A 16,347-nucleotide genomic window follows, 5' to 3' on the forward strand; every position below is an offset into this window, starting at 1 on the left:
GTGAGCTACTGTGTCCAAATGATTTCCCTTGTGGATCAATAAAGCTTGTCTAAGTTTAAGTCTAATAAAATGTATGAGCAGGGTGCACAGATTTACCCCAGTTGTGGTCTTTCTCCTCTTCTTCTTGGATGGCACCATGGACTTGGAGGGCACGCTCCAGCTCCAGAACACCTTGTAATGGTGAATGGGGATATCAGGCTCCTCCAGGACAGTCCAGTTGAGACGCACCATCACCTGACCATCCTCACCCACTGTGACATTTGTGACCCGCAGACTGGAAGGCTTCGGGGGCGCAGCTGGATCTGTTACGGCAACAAGTCAAAACACAATCAATATCGACATTTCAGAACATCTGTAGGGGTTTAAAGAAGAGGCTTGGTTGATGAGCAGTAACTCGCGTAATTAGTCTTGTATATTCCAGTCAGGACACCTTTCAACACTTGAGAGAATGCAGCTACAGGGCGGGAGGCGCTATGGCACACTGTGTAAAGTAATTAGTCCAACATTGACAGTCTGCCATGAGATGTTATGACAGGTGTCACGTCACCCTGATGACAGTGTTCAGCAGGACGGAGGGTGCGGGTCAAAGGTCAGCCAACACATGCTGCTCACTTTGGCTTTGAGCTCACATTCCCAAGTCAAATATGTTCAGATGGTGCATGCGTGCTGTGAGTGACCTGCCTTCTGCTGTGGTCGGCCCAGAGCAGGAGGAGAAACAGGGGCACCACACTCTACAATAGCCCTGTGAATCACCAGGTCATATTAGGAGCTTAAAATAATGTTTTCGATGTATTTATAAGCATGACAAATTAAGCCTCCTCGAAACACTAACCCCCAAACATTTTACTTATTTTGCCCTCTGGCTCTATCACTGTGTAACTTGGGGTCACGTGTGAGTTACTGTACAAGCTGTTAGTAAAGAAGTTCATGCCCAACTCCAAATAGCAAACCTTAACCACACTAAAACCTCTCTGTTTATTATACAAACTGACCCTTAAGTCCTTGACAAAAAGCCCAGACATTGGCACCACTGTGAAATTTTAACAAAACATAACCTTTTTAACTTTGAACATTTTACCAATTTTAATCATCTTAAATTATTTTTTAAGTTTTTTAACTGTGATACACCACTGTACTGCACACTGTAGAATTTGCCACGACCATAAAATGTACAGACAGAGCGAACACAGGAGGTGCTACTAGTGGTAATTGTGTTGTTCCTATGTTCAGGACAACTCTTGCTACAAGGGCCAGACTATGGAACTGTTTACCAGATTTTTTTAAAATTAGAAACCAATAACAACAATCAAAAATGCACCTACTGAAAATGTACTGCGTATATTTTATCTGTATGTAACATGTGTCTTGTCTGTTTTTATGCATGTAGTTTATATTTTTTATTTTTTAAATGGACGGGTGTTGAAAACTTGCACTTATGCTAAAACACTCAAAGCAATGCATCTAGCTTGTCTAATGCGATTGTGATGTCTTTAATAAACATAAATACATTTTTGAAAGTGTTATATTGTATAACATGTAAACACACTAAAGTCCAGAGAGCAGACAGATGCTTCTGCACAATTTTCAAATTATGTTCAACAAAGTGAAAAAAATTGTAGTTAGAGAGCAAAAGGACAATAAGTTAGAGAGCAACTAACACATATTTTAGTTGCCAAACAGTCACCAATATTATATTTTGAGTAGTCAATAACTATTTTTCAAACTAATTATTGATACTGCAAAATTAGGTTTTTAAAATGGATTTTCTTATTACCATAGACAGTGCGTTATTGCTTAAAATCACTGATCGTTTGTTATTTTTATGATTTAATAATATGGCTGTATTTGTGATTAAAAAAGAACTCTTTTGGCATGTTTAAGAGTCTGTCCAGTCAAGATAACAATTAAAAAGTAATAAAATAGTTATTAGTTGGAGTTATTTTTCTCAGTTCTTCCGCTGCAGCCCTACTGAAAGGAGCAAAAAATATTACTGTATTCTTCTTAATGTTAATTATAGATTTGTGTTGTCAAAATATAAATAAATAAAATTAAAAATGCATGCGTGTTAACTCATCTCCAGCAGCCTATCTTAACTGCAACTAACTGAAACACATTCAATCCACGACCGCACTATTGGACACGTTACTTCCTCATACCACCATGCAAGATAAATAACCATTCGGCCTTCACAAATTGCCCTAACAAAGTATAGTGTGCAAAATTGCAATCAGGTGCTATGGCCGGGCTGTATAAATAATGATGGTCGGCAGACAGACTTGGGAGTCCATCAAATATGTGACAGCTCTCATCAGTCTATCAGCGCTGTGCCCTGATTGGTCTGATTGGAGATCGCTTTCCGTCCCCACAGCGGCAGAATCCTCTTTCACCTGGAGTCTGGCTCTTTCAGACAGACAGCCAACGCTCTGGAGACTGCAGAGCGGAGGAGGATTGACAGCACGGGTCAACAAGCAGACCATACCACTAAATATGAAAACTCTTCTTTAGAAGTCTATGGTTTATTATAGGCCATGTGTTTTTAAGATTAGCTTATTTTTAACCTCTTGAAACTGTCTTTGAAATAAATGATGGTAATATAGGGATATTAAAGTATGGTTGGTTTCAAATAGAGATGCACTGATCCTGCTTTTTCAGTTCTGATAATGGTTTCGATACTGTGGCTTTAAAGTTGTAATGTGTAGCTTTTCTGTTGGAGGGTCCGCCACCTGCTTGTCTCCATGGAGATATTACTGTTTTGCAATAATTATTCCACAGTATGGAAATAAATGTGGTAATCACAATGGAGACATTTTAATACTCAGATCGATGGAGAAACAAGTCTGCATATGATAAGAATTCATGTTTTTTAGCAAAGGGAGATATGTTAAATGCCATACTGTGGAATATTCCAGGCAAAGAAATAATGTAGTAAGTAGCAGAGCCTACACCTTAAATGTTACACAGTGCAACTTTAAGTATCTGATACCAGTGCAGAAGCTGAAAACAGCCTTTATTTCCTTTTAACTAAATAAAACAAATGTGTTATGTAGCTGTGAAATTGCAAACACTATGGTCTTTCTGTGCCAACTACAACCTGTAAATAGTCTTATAACATCAAATTATATGTCTGAACATCTGAACCATTATTTGGAAGCCAACATCTGACATATTATATTGGTCTTACTCAAAAGGCAGGAGAGAATCTGTACAAAAATATATGCATTTCAATTATGTATTATTTTGTCTGCCACAATAATAATACCATAATAATATAAAATGTTTGGGTAAATTTGTGAGTAGAATTGGAGGCCTTTGCACTTTTGTACATCTCTCCTTATTAAGGTTAGTTTATATAATGTACACATCTCTCGCTCTATAAAACAGCTCAAATTAAAAGCATTTGCAGAGATGCACTTGTTTGCTGAAGACACAAGTGTTTTTAAGACTCCCATAGCAACCCTGAAACTCAAAGTTCCTTTTAGGCAAGCGTTGACGTCTTAACACAGACTCACCTAATAAATACACAATATTATATTCATAAAGTTCAGAGAAAATGCCATAAGCTTTGAACACGAGCCATACAGAGTCCAGTGTAGCCATTGCACTGTCAGTCACTTCAGTAACTGACTAAGGCTGACTAAGACTTCAGCTGTCAATGGAGCTCACTCACTAATCTCTTTGAAAGATCTGAAGTGTGTCTCAGTTACATCACTCCCTCTGGATACAAGACAACACTTGCATTTGGAGCTCACAATGTTCTGACTAATTTAGACATATTACATTTTATGTGACTGTAAAAACAGGGCAAATGCTGTCCTTTGAAGGCATAAATGAAGATCTGGTTTCAGCTCTGAGATGGAGTGTCTAGTCTCATTAGTGAAGGGAACAAGACATTGATGTGGATTTCCTTCATTTTGTTCACAGTTCAAAAGTGTGTAAACCAGGGATAAGAGGCATGCAATGGCCTCTTCTGAAACTGTAAATCTTATGATCATTTTACAAGGAAATCTAACTTATTTAAGGGCTGCTAATGGTACATCAATGTGCCGTTTTATAGTTTAGATCAAAATGTACACGCCTTATTGTAACATTTGTGTGTTTTCTGCAGATGCCACCTGTTTGGACCAAATGCTTCAGGGTGTCAAACAGGAAGTGAGCAGAGGGTAGGGCCACACACAGGCGGGTGCTGGTACAGACCTCTGGAGGAGCGGAAGTGTTTGCTTGGAGCAGTGAAGCCGCGAGTCCCGTGGACGTTGACAGCAGCCACTCTGAACTGGTACCATCTGCTGGCTCTGATGTCGGCCAGTTGGATGCGCTCCTCCGCAGTCTGAGGGACAGATGGAGAGCAAACTCAGGGTCAGAGGTCATGCAGGGTCATGGCTCTATGTAAGTGCTCTAACACATCAGTCGTGTGCATGTTTCTCTTTGCCAAAAGCTCAAAGACACTGTGACGGTGAGGAATGTGCAGGCGTGTGCGCGCTTCTGTCAGTGAGGTGCAGCACTTTCACAGCTGTAGACTCTGCATGCTGGGACAAGTGGGGCTCAGAGGTTACAGTAACACAACTACTTTTAGCACAATAAGACGGCAAACAATTTGTGCCCTCAGTTTGTGAGCACTGACTCTGCAGGTCCTTACCTGTGCCACTGTCTCCCACTCTGTGGCATCGTCCTCACTGGGGTGGATGCCATAGTTCCAGCGGCGCTGCACCACGTACAGGACGGGTTCTACAGAGATGTTGAACTTAGAGGACCAGCGGATCTCCAGGTGGCCCGACGGCTGCTCCAAAAAGACCAGTTCCTTCCTGGGCTTCAGGGGAACTCCTAAAGGTACACGGACACAGATGTGGAAAACTCTTAGTGAACAGTGACAAGTGGTTTCCCCAAAGCTGTGGCTGTCAGCAGTAAAATAAATAATCAGACATGACCTCACAGACTTCGCCTTGATACATGTGGCTGTGGGTCACTTTTCTCTGTGACAGATGTGATGTTTCCTGGCCACGTTTGTGTTTTAGTAGCAGTGCATCTTAGTAACAATGTACATGGTTAAGATTCTGTTCTGAGAGATGGTTTGTGGAGCCTTTTTGTCTCTCTATTGACTACGGCACAATTTGTAAAATTCATTTGCACCATTGCACATTACCATTGAAGCTTTTATTCAGTGTGGCCATGTGAAATAAATCAGTGTTATTAAGCACAGTCCTGGGCCCAGTGCTTGGCCCAGTCACTCTCCCTCATGTGAATTTATGATCGCTCTGACATAGCGCGTTGTTGATTGAGCTTTGGGCATGGTGATAATGAGATGGAGATTGGAAAAGCAAGTTTGAAAGTACAGGAGAAGGCTGAATACATCCTCCACTTGTCTATAAATCAGCTGGCACTTCTGAGCATTACGTTGGACCTGTGTCGCAGTGATGGAGCGGACCCCCACAACAACAAATTCATAAACAGCGCCGCTCAAGGCTATAGCAGCTAGACGGTAAACAACATAATCAAGTTGTGTTTTGTATGCATAGGGTTTGATCTAGCTATTCATTCGTTATAGCCTGGTGTGAAATGATTGATGTCTATAAAAAAAAAATCCTAACGCTGGAGGAGGGTCCTTGGTTTGCCGTGCACATTTGAGATCTGCGCAGAGAAACAGCTGGGGGTCATTGTAACGTGGTTTCACAGCGGCGTATGCAAACAAACGTGTCACATTTCTTGCATATGATGAAGAGCCAGCACGCCGCAGCATTCCTCTCTCCCCCCTCTGTCTCTGAGCTCATCTGCCCACAAATGCACCCGGCACACTGCGCTTCCACATGAGCTGCAGAGGGGGAGGACAACAAACAGCGCGTCTCTCTGCACGGGCTCTCCAAAGATAACTTTCAGGCCAGATTTGATCCAAGTTTGATTTTTATTTTTTTTTGCAATGGCCACCACATGCTTTGCTCCTCCAACCATGATGTAACTACTGTTGAAGCCCGATCACAAAAAAAAAAGAAAGAAAGAGTATAGCAGAGGATTCATGTCGCAATAATGCCAACAATTACTCTGCAGAAATATAATTTGCGATCCTCACGCACATACTGTCATAGTGATTGCTCTAATTACAGGGCTACAAAAAAACACTACAAATACTGCGCATAGGGACGCAGGGACTTACTGTAAACGCGGCGTGCCTGCTGAACTGATTAACCAAATAACTTGCTCTGACAGTGTGAATATTACCCACACAAATTATGCTTAATTCTGACATCCACATCCTTCACCCGCCCCCATTCTCCTCCTATACCTTTCGCCTGTAGCGTAGTAGAAACCAGAAAAAATATCAAACCACATGTGGCACCGCGTCTTCTCAGGAATGTGGAAAATTAGACTAGAGGGAGAATACTTTCAGAAAAAAATGACAATAGCTGAATGTAATAAAGGCTAAATACCCATGCACCAGGCAGCTTAGTGATGTAAAAGAAGCCGCGCTGTACATCAAACGCCCAGCAGGGGGTCTAGTAACAGACGAAGTTTTCCCCTTTAATTCCTCTCTGCCATCAGCCGGGGACACTGCCCTTAACACAGGCACATCTGAGAGTGATCTGGATGGGGGAAACGCTCCATTTCGCCAGGCTTGTGTTTGCTAATGGCTTCCAGCATCATGGATCATCATAGGAGAGAGTACAAATACACACCAGCTAGCACACACATAGAAACAATTACACTCTTCAGACCATGAGCAACTAATTAGACCTTTAACACTGAGGAGATGGGCGGGAATTCCATCCAGACTTTCACTAAAAAGTTCTGCGTAAATCAGAGGCTGGTGTGGACCCGTCATGAGCCCCCCCCGTTTGAACTCAAGTCCGTTTGAGCGCGTCCTGATTCGAAGGTCTTGCAGCGAGGTGAGTGTTTCTCATTGACACGGTGGTTGTATTGAAATATTCAAGGTTATGCTCTGCTTTCATCTTCGCCAATTAACGTGCTGTTCACCTTTTTAGAGCCGAGCGTACCGTGACATCCCCAGAGACGGTCCCAAATCAACTATAAGTGTTAGCATTTGTGGTGATAGAAGCAAAGACACGTGTGTTTGCCTGATAAATACAGCATGTACAGTTACTTCAATGTAGTCCAGAGATCCAGTGTATGAGAGCTGCGGTTACAGGCCTGATTTGAGCTAATTCTCCACTGCTTTCACTTCAACATCTCCCAGCTTTGTTATGGCTTGGGGCTGCCGACAATAGCGTGCTGAAATGTGTGTATAATGTACTTCCAGTCTTCAAGTTCAGAGGCTCGCGCTTCTCCTTTGGCTTATTGCAAAGACGAGAGAGTACAGCAGGTCGCTCAGGGCATTGCCATTAAACTGTTTTACTGCATTGGAGACTCTTTGCTCTGCATCTGTGTCTATGAATCCCTGAAGCTTATCCAGCAGAATGCAGGATTCCAATTAACACCAAGGCGAAGTGAGGACTGTGTGGGCTGAGGCTCAACACAAAGAGGCATGAATGATTTATGACGCTGAAAAAGCTGTCAAATTCAGCTCTGATCATGATGTGTGATTTATGTCACTGGCTTTTGTAATTAATGTTTGTCATGAAGCAATTATTCACCATCACTTTTGTTTAAGATAATTATGTAAACAGCAACAGTATATGGGATTACACATTCCACATGTAAGTCATTAGGGCTGTGCATTGGCAGGAACATGGCAACATGATACGAATCACAAAATACTGTACATGCCATGGCAGGGTTTCTGCAAAATTATGAAATACTTTACTTAAGAACTTTTACACAGCATAGTTGGTGTATGCTGTTTAATAAATAATAAGAGTATAATAAAATAAGTTATATACATGCTTTATATGTGTCATCTTGTATCTACTAAAAGTAAAATTTTTAAAAATTAATATTAGTTACTAAAAATCTTTTACCTTCCAACAGGCATAGATTTGAGCACTGATTTAAGTCTTACACTGGATACCCTCCTACCTCTGTCTCCGAATGCATGGAACTGGCATAAAATCGAGTGACTTGTGTCTTGTGACCCCTTGACCCCTACCAGACATAATTAAGTAAGTGATCAGTTGCCCTAACATTTTGAGTTGCGTCAGAAGGCTAAAAAATTCCCAAATTTCCCCAGACAAATATATCACTAAAAGGTATCGCTTTCCATTTTAACCGGTCGGACAATTTACACCAGCAGTGTCATACGTGCGTCCAACAGCCGCCATTACTCTACGCGCAGCTCAAATTAGGTTGGAGTTCTCATTTTTCAACAGTGTCTCCAGGCTCTTTAGCATGGGCAAGACAGCAAATAAGCTTGTGATGAGTGTGATGGACTATGGAAAGTTTACTTAAATATAAAACACTTAACAGAATCAGACAGCAACTTTACAAGAACAACTTCTGAAGGAAAAGGCACGTCATGCAGACAACCACAGTTAAATGGTGAGTGGCTTAATTAATGTGAGCTCCACAGATATGGCTTTTTATTGTTGTGAAGCATTGTCTCTCTTGTTGTCAGTGGCAACATAATTTGTCCAATCAAAAATGAGTATAGAAGCAATGTAAAAAGTGTTGAAACTTGAGAATATACAGAGGCTGGTCACAGGTGTAAACTGAAGCTTTTAAAAGTATGTGCGTATGCAGCTCTGCCTACATTACGTGTCGCTGATGCTCCTGGTGTAAATTCCGGGTTAACTGTAATGTGCTTGGTGTAGGTACAAATCATTGTGTTAGCATTACCTTTGTAAAGGTTCTTGGGGACCTGGCAGGTGTGGCCGCATCCGTTGGAGCAGCACTTCTTCACAGTGGAGCACTCTGCATCCTGGTCACAGCTCTCCACACAGGCCGCTGCAAATCCACTGGCCTTCTCAGGAGCAGGACAGTCGCCTTGTTTCACCCCCTCCACCGACTTCAGGAACTCACAGCTCGTCAGACATTCGTAGTGCTTCTTGGGAAACAGCGGCTGAGGGTGGAGAAGTGGGAAAATATCTGTCAGATTTCCTTAATGTCCAAGCTGTCGTCGCCACAGTGAGCTAACAGGGATTGTGTTGTTTACATTTGGGCTTATGACTCGCTCCTTTGCTGACTACATTAAACATAGTGTCATTCCCACTTTCCCCCTTCAGAAAAGTTTCCTCTTATTGAATTTTCCCACTGAGTATGAAGAGGCCGAGTGGAGTGTTTGTGCTAGTGACATACCTCACATAAATCCTGGCACTGGTTTTCCTTCAGGTCCCAGGATTCCTTGCAGGGCTCCAGGCACTGTGAAAAGGAGAAGGGTGTCAATTCTTCAAAGAGTGAGTCACTTCAAAGCGGCACTGTGTTGGAGATCGGCTTTATTTCTCAGACTGCAGCGCTGGCGGCCTGACAAGACACTGCAGCCACTTCTGTGGAACATATACCTACACATGCCTGACATTTCTTCAAAGAACATTAACACCATTTTACACGAGCAGACACAAAAGAGCTGTCAATGTAAAGACACACCTCTCACCTGCCTTTGTGCATCTACAAGATAGATTGTTCATGTCAAACTGCTTCTAAGAGCCTAAAAGGGCCATTGTGTAAAGAATTAAGACATTTGTCAAATATTGTACATTCTTTCATACATCAAAGACTCAATTTGTATAGGAAAAATAAACATTTGAATAATGCGTATAATAATATTAACATGTTCATCTATTGTTGCTTTAAAGATTAATTTGATTTGTAACTAAAAATACTCCTTCATATCTTCACACGATACACATGACATGCAGGTGTTCAGTACCTCTTGTACTTCAGATAAATCCTTTGAACCCCAGTCACTCGGGCTCAGCAGGTTAGACTTTGCACAGCACTCTGCACCTTCAACACTTTATTTCTATTATTTAATGTTTTACCATTGTGGTTCGTGACCACATGTTGATTTGTACAACTGTACTAGACTTATACGACTAACACTTCACCCTGCCAGTGTTCTTATTTAAACCTGATACGACTTGGCGTTGGCATGAAAGCCCTTTCACTAGGCAGCAAAGGCAGGACCTAGAACAGTACAGTTGGCCTAATGTGGTGGGATTCCCTCTTTTACACATGGAACATGTTTATTCATTACTGCAGTGTGAGACCAGCTCAGTGTCTTTGGAGAAAGAAGTGAAACTTTACCAATCTATTGAAACCCCTCTTAGCCATGAATAGAACTGAGCCTCACTGAATCAAATTCAATAAAAGCAAATGTAATATAACACCAAAGAGTGTGCATGACCAATAGAATCACTGTGCCCGAGGACAGCACTGAGAGTGGGCCCAAAGAGGCCGCTGGTGTGAAAGAGCAGCAGAGCACGAGCTGCCAGGCTGCTTCTGTGCAGTCGCCCAAACCACAGCCCAGAGACCTGCCAAAGCTACACCTCATGTAGTGCACCACTGCAGCAGGCACACCAGGCACAGACTTCATTTCAACAGCCTCCCACAAACCTCTGTGAGACACTGCAATATGTGAGGCAGAGATGGAGGAGATAAGGGGGGTCTGGAGGGATGACAGGGAAGCAGATCTGTGTCTGTGGTCAACCTTTGACCAGAGAAACAAAATTTATACCTCAAGTGCACTCTGCTTTTTCAGATCACGTCCACTGCAGCAGGTGGCAGCAGTTCAGACCTATCACAAATTGGCTCATGACATTTGTTTTATTGTACAAACTTGGAGGTAAATGATCCTACTCTTCTTGCAGAAAATCATCCAAAAGCCCCAATTAAAATGCATAAAATTGCAGAAAGTTAAGCAATCACCTCTCTTTCTGAGGCCATTTCTGGAGCTGAACTCAAAGTTGATGTAAGCAATTCTCCGAGTCATGCGGCCTGACTTGTATTTATGGCTGTTTAATTGGCTCATTAGCTGCCTCTGTCATTATTATGCTATTGCCAGTGAAAAGTTTATTTGCGTTTTATGGAGTGCAGTGGACGGGCGCATGATGAAACATAAACCCAAAGCTTCTGGAGGAGTGAGCCACAATCAGGCCCACGCACAGGACTGCAGCTGCCAGCTCTCCAGGACCTCTCCTTACTGCATTCAATGGACAGTTGTTTGAGCGAGTGTTAAAAGCCCAGTTGTCTTCATCATGGCCTGGGAGGAGGTCTTTCAAATGACCTCAGACATCATGAGAACAGAGATATACCAGACATGATTTATTATACAATGCAGGAGGAATAGTGGACACCCTGCAGCTCCCAGGCAAAGTTATGACAGCCCAAACCTCTAAGACTAACTGCTTGTGGTTTCCCCCAGCGATGATCAGGTGCAACCATGACTTCTAACATGACATATGTGCTCATTCGCAGTCCAAGTGATCCCTCTGCGTCAAGAAAGCTATTTGCCCATTTTATCACCATTTGCTCTGTATAATACGTTGACCCTATATAATGTATTCAGCTCTAGATTACGTCCTAGGAGAGTTATGCCTGTAGTGTAGTAGCTGATTGGTAAACGGTAAATGTTATCTCTTACATTATACAACGCTTTTCCACCTTCAAGGCACTTAGAGTTAGCCAGGCTGGCGCAACCTAGTGCATGATTTCATTTCTCTCCAGCAACTAGTTCAGGAATCGAATACACTAGATCAGGGTGTCCAAACTTTTTTTCATCAAGGCCCACATATCTAAACACAGGCGAAGAAGAGGGCTGATTAATTGCCATAGACTGGTGCTCAGTACAGTGAATAATTGAAATATGTGCATGTTTAACACGTTAGAGCCATCAGTCTTTATTCACACCCAGATCTGAAAACCACACACTAAATAACAATTATTAGGTTTATCAAGGTAGATTTAAAAGAAAAAAAAAAAAAAACTTGCAGTAAAAAGTTCATTTTTAATTGATGCAAGGTAATTTGGGCCAATTCACCCGGAAGCCTGAAGGCCAAAAAAAATTTGTCTGAGGGCGGCATTTTGCCCACGGGCCATAGTTTGGACATGCCTGCACAAGACGGTTTGCAAGAACCCCTGAAGTTGTAGACCACGCCCTGGCCAATCAGTGAAAAGCTGACGTCAAACTCAAGCGCCTGTCTGGGTCCCTTTTGTCGTACAGCACAACAGTAAACAAAGCTGTCAAGATGGATGTAGACAAAGAAATACATTGTGTGTTGGCAACGATTCCCGAGATCGAAGATTTAAAGCCAGAACAAAGAATGTTTGGTGAATTTTATCAAGGGGAAAGACGTTATTGCCCTTCTTCCTACGGGATTTGGCGCATTACATACACCTTGACCAAATGCGATTGGTTAAATTAAAAAAGTACCTGCCTACCATTGAGCGCATGAATCCTAATGCTGTGAGATCAGACGGTTTCCACAAAGTGAAACCGGCTGATGAATAAATCAAAGCGCTTTACATCAAGGAACCACTCACCCGTTCACACACAAGCAGGTCAAGTGTCTTGCCTAAGGACAGAATGACAGCATTCATCATTCGGTGGATCTGACCACTCAGCCTATGATGTTTATGCCAGAAGTGGGATTCGAACTGCCAACCTTCAGTGGTCAAACACACTACCAACTGAGCTACTATCGTTGATAATCTATAGCCACACACGCACAATATCAGCAGAGAAAGAGAGAGAGGTGGCGTTGCATGTCCCAAATATGGTAACGTCCTGCCAGTATAGAGGCACATGTTAAAGCTTTCCAAATCCCTCCAACAAATCACAGAACATACAACTGTAAGCCCCCGGATCAGGCTCATTTTGCTCATTGAAGGATTGTGTGTGTGCGATGTCTGAATGCATTCCTCTGGCTTTTCTTGAGAATGAATTGCCCGGGACACAATCAGTGGGAAGAGGCAGGAGGCTGGGTTGAGATGCCAGAGCTTGCGTGTCGGGAGAGTTAAATCAACATAACACATTGGGGTCACTGCGACTCATTGGATTAATACATGTTTTCGGTGATTTTTATGGTTGATGGGGGTTGTTGTCACTTTTTGGGCACCACATTAGGAGGTGATGTCAAATGGTTTTAGGTTGTCAATGAGAATAGCATCAAAGAGGTAGAAATATTTCTGAGTGGGTAAGCTTACACACAACGTCCAGTATTTTGAAATGAAGGATAGGTAACAGACAGTTTTTAGTTTTTGCTTTGATTGGAAAAGCAGACCGGAGAATGATTTGTGCAACTTAAAGATACAACTGAAGAAAGTGAAAAAGTAAAATACAATATGCATCTGATAATTGTGTTTTAAAAAGTTATGAGCAGTTAAAATTGTGTTGACCGTCGACTACATGTTGAATCTGAAATGATCTGAGCGCTTTAATAGAGGTCTTTATTAGATACTATGGAAGTTTAATTTCATTTAACAGTCATATAAATCATATCCTCAGCAAAACATTCAATTAGTTCCTAACAATAGACTGTATAAAGAAGTGAACAAAGACACCATCCATAACATGTGGCTCCAGTCAAATGAAGCTCATTGAGGCTGCAGTTATAGATGCAAATTTGGAGTTGAGTCCATATTAGCAGTAGGAATTTATTTTTAAAAAGTAGTGAAGTAAAAACACCAGGATCATGTAAAGCAGGTTTAAACAAAAATTTTAAGACCAAAATGACGAGACTCACTGCAGCAGTTACAGAGAGAGGAGCAACGGTTTTTCAATGTAATGTCAACTGGAGCCTGAGTCGATGGAGCCAGACGTGCCCCCATGTTCACGTTCTATTTGGACTGTGGCAGCTAGAGGATTAGCTATGTTCATTACAGTCTACACTACTGGTCAAAAGTTTTTAAATTTTTCAGTTTGCAGTTTAAGAGAGTTTGAAATGGTACAATGGTAAGTAGTGAACAGCCAGAGGTTAAAAAAAAAAGATAAAAGATACAAAACACAAGTCCAAGCTCTGCCAAAACTACCCCAGGAAAAAAAGAACATGATGGTGAGCTTGAAAACATGGAGTGTCCAGCACAGTGACCAGACTTAAACCCCATCGAACTGGTTTTGGGATGAACTGGACAGAAGAGTGAAAGCCAAGAAATGTGTCAAAAGAAATGTGTCACACATTTATGGGAACTTCTGCAACAGGCTTGGGAAGAACTTTCTGAAGAATATTTGGTTTCTATTGTAAAAAGAATCCCACGAGTGTGTTCAGCTGTTATATCTGCCAAAGGTGGACACTTTCATGAATCAAAAGTTTAGAATACATTTTGGTCAACAGTAAACTGGGAAAAAAACCTGGAAAAAAGTGTAGTGTTCTAAAACGTTTGAGGCCATGTCATGATAATTAAGAAAAGGAAATATTTAGGTAGCAACAACATACAAAATAATCTCTATTGGATTTTTGTTCTTCTCCATGGGGATAACATTTAGCGCTAAAAGGGCACATGCGTCTTTGCCTAAACTCTTTAACAGCAGAGGCATTAATGTTGTAACAGTGAGCTCTCCCTGCAGGTGTGCTCATACTGCCAATCTGTCAGCGTTGCCCCGGGACACGCCCCCTAACTGTCAGTTCAGGAGGCGAGAGGTGAGCTGACGAGTGAAGTCTTGCCAAAGCAAATAGAGTGGCTGTCCGTAATTACACAGACGCTATCATCAATCAGTGCTGCGATTTTTATTTACACAACTTTAGTGCTCAATCTTAATAGACAACTGCCAAAAAAACATTTAATTGATGCAGGTGTCCGTATCTCAGTTTCAATATTCATAAGACTTTTTAAAAAACAACTCAATCCGTCACTCTAGTAAAGAGATTATAAAAAGAAAATGCAAACACTGGAAAGAGTAATATCCAAGTAAGTTCATATTACTCAAATTAATGAGATGTAACTTTGAATAGATTTTACTTGACATGCAACATTATCCACCGATGGAATACGTATTTTTTTCTTAATTCTAAACAACATATGATTTAGTTTCCAATTTGAAGTTTTTCTTATCTTCAGTGTAACTAGGTGTATTTTCCTAGCCTGATTCATCAGCCGGTTTCACTTCGTAAAAAACATCTGATCTCACAGCATTAGGATTCGTTCACTCGACTGTAGGCGGGTACTTTTTTTATTTAACCAATCGGCACTATTTGGTCGTGGCCACTAACGGGGCTAACTGGTATATTAAGCTTTTCCCAAATCCCATAGGAAGACTTTCCCCTTGATAAAATTCAGCAAACATTCTCTTTATTCCAGCTTTAAATCCTCGATCTCGGGAATCGTTGCCAACACAGAATGTATGGCTCTTCGCTGATTGGCTGGTGCCCGAACTTGCACTTCCGGGGTTTTTGCAAACCGTCTAGTGTATTCCAATTCCTGACCTAGTCGCTGGAGAGAAGTGAAATTAAGTGGAGGCACTAGGTGGCGCCAGCCTGGCTAATATTTTGCTATTTCAACTACAAACAGACTTGTTCCATTGGTAGATCATTTTACTTCATTTTACTTCATCACGGAAAATGTATTAAAATCAATATAACATGTTCTTAAAGGTGCATTATGGAGAGTCAAAGCCAAATGTTTTTCTTCATGGAGATGTTTATATTGCTCGGTCAGGAATGTTTCACAGTATGGTATTAAACCTTTCTATCTTCATGGAGACCAAATCAGACCAAGTTACAGGTCAGATCATGCTCCCAGTCAGAATGGCTGTTTTTTAGTTATTTTTAAGCTATAAAGTTACCTGTAATTTAATGAATATAATGTAGAGCTGTTTAATGTCATACTGTGGAATATTCCAGAGCAATGATATATCAACAGAAACAAGCAGGTGACAGACCCCCAACCAAGAAGCTACATATCTTACCTTCAATAATTCATTCGTAATTCATTTTAGATTTTAGTTTTTGTAGTGAACATTGTTTCAAAGTTATATTGCTAAAGGCGGTTGAAGTATTTTTACCTTTTTTTATCAGGTGTATAAACTTCCGAGTCTTAAAAGCTTGTAGCAATTAGTGTAGCATATTTTCTAGTACAATCTTAACATCCCACTTCCTGAGAAAATCGCCGATACAACTTTACACAGAACAATAATTGGGCTAGACACAGTGCATCCGCTGCTTTCAGGGTTCACTCTTTGTCCCTGGTGAATCTCGCTAACAGCTAAGAGCACAGCGCCTCAATAGCAGATGGAATCCATGTAATTATCCCATGCAATGTTAACATATTTCTGGACAAATTTCCAACAAGAATGGTCTGGCTCTGAGTTGTAAACAAGAAGAAGCGGTAGTTTCTATAGACTTTGGCATTTGATTTCGCTCTTTGTCCTCTTATCTTAGTACCCAATAGTGACACATTGTGCATGGTTAAGTAGGAGCAGCCACAGCGCTCTTTCACTCCCCATTTCACGCTGTAATAAAACGCAGCGGTTGTTACTCCGGGGGGACCCTGAAAGGCTTTCTGTGGGGCCACTGAGAGAGCTGCTGTGAATGGGAG

At 41.5% G+C, this 16,347-nt stretch overlaps 1 protein-coding gene across 1 annotated transcript in view; it reads right to left on the reverse strand.

Annotated features, from left to right (window-relative positions):
* The window catches only part of LOC110173202 (anosmin-1), a 61,475-nt gene that overhangs the window by 12,629 nt on the left and 32,499 nt on the right, over window positions 1-16,347 (reverse strand). Inside the window, exons 3-7 of the mRNA XM_020939193.2 lie at window positions 9,175-9,237; window positions 8,716-8,938; window positions 4,634-4,818; window positions 4,195-4,324; window positions 97-302 (exon numbers count right to left, since the gene is read on the reverse strand). Coding sequence (XP_020794852.1) covers window positions 97-302; window positions 4,195-4,324; window positions 4,634-4,818; window positions 8,716-8,938; window positions 9,175-9,237 — 807 coding nt within the window. The remainder of the gene's footprint in view (window positions 1-96; window positions 303-4,194; window positions 4,325-4,633; window positions 4,819-8,715; window positions 8,939-9,174; window positions 9,238-16,347) is intronic.

The sequence above is a fragment of the Boleophthalmus pectinirostris genome, unplaced genomic scaffold (assembly GCF_026225935.1).
Source record: "Boleophthalmus pectinirostris isolate CB_2022bp ecotype Guang Dong unplaced genomic scaffold, ASM2622593v1 HiC_scaffold_1, whole genome shotgun sequence".
Taxonomy (NCBI): domain Eukaryota; kingdom Metazoa; phylum Chordata; class Actinopteri; order Gobiiformes; family Gobiidae; genus Boleophthalmus; species Boleophthalmus pectinirostris.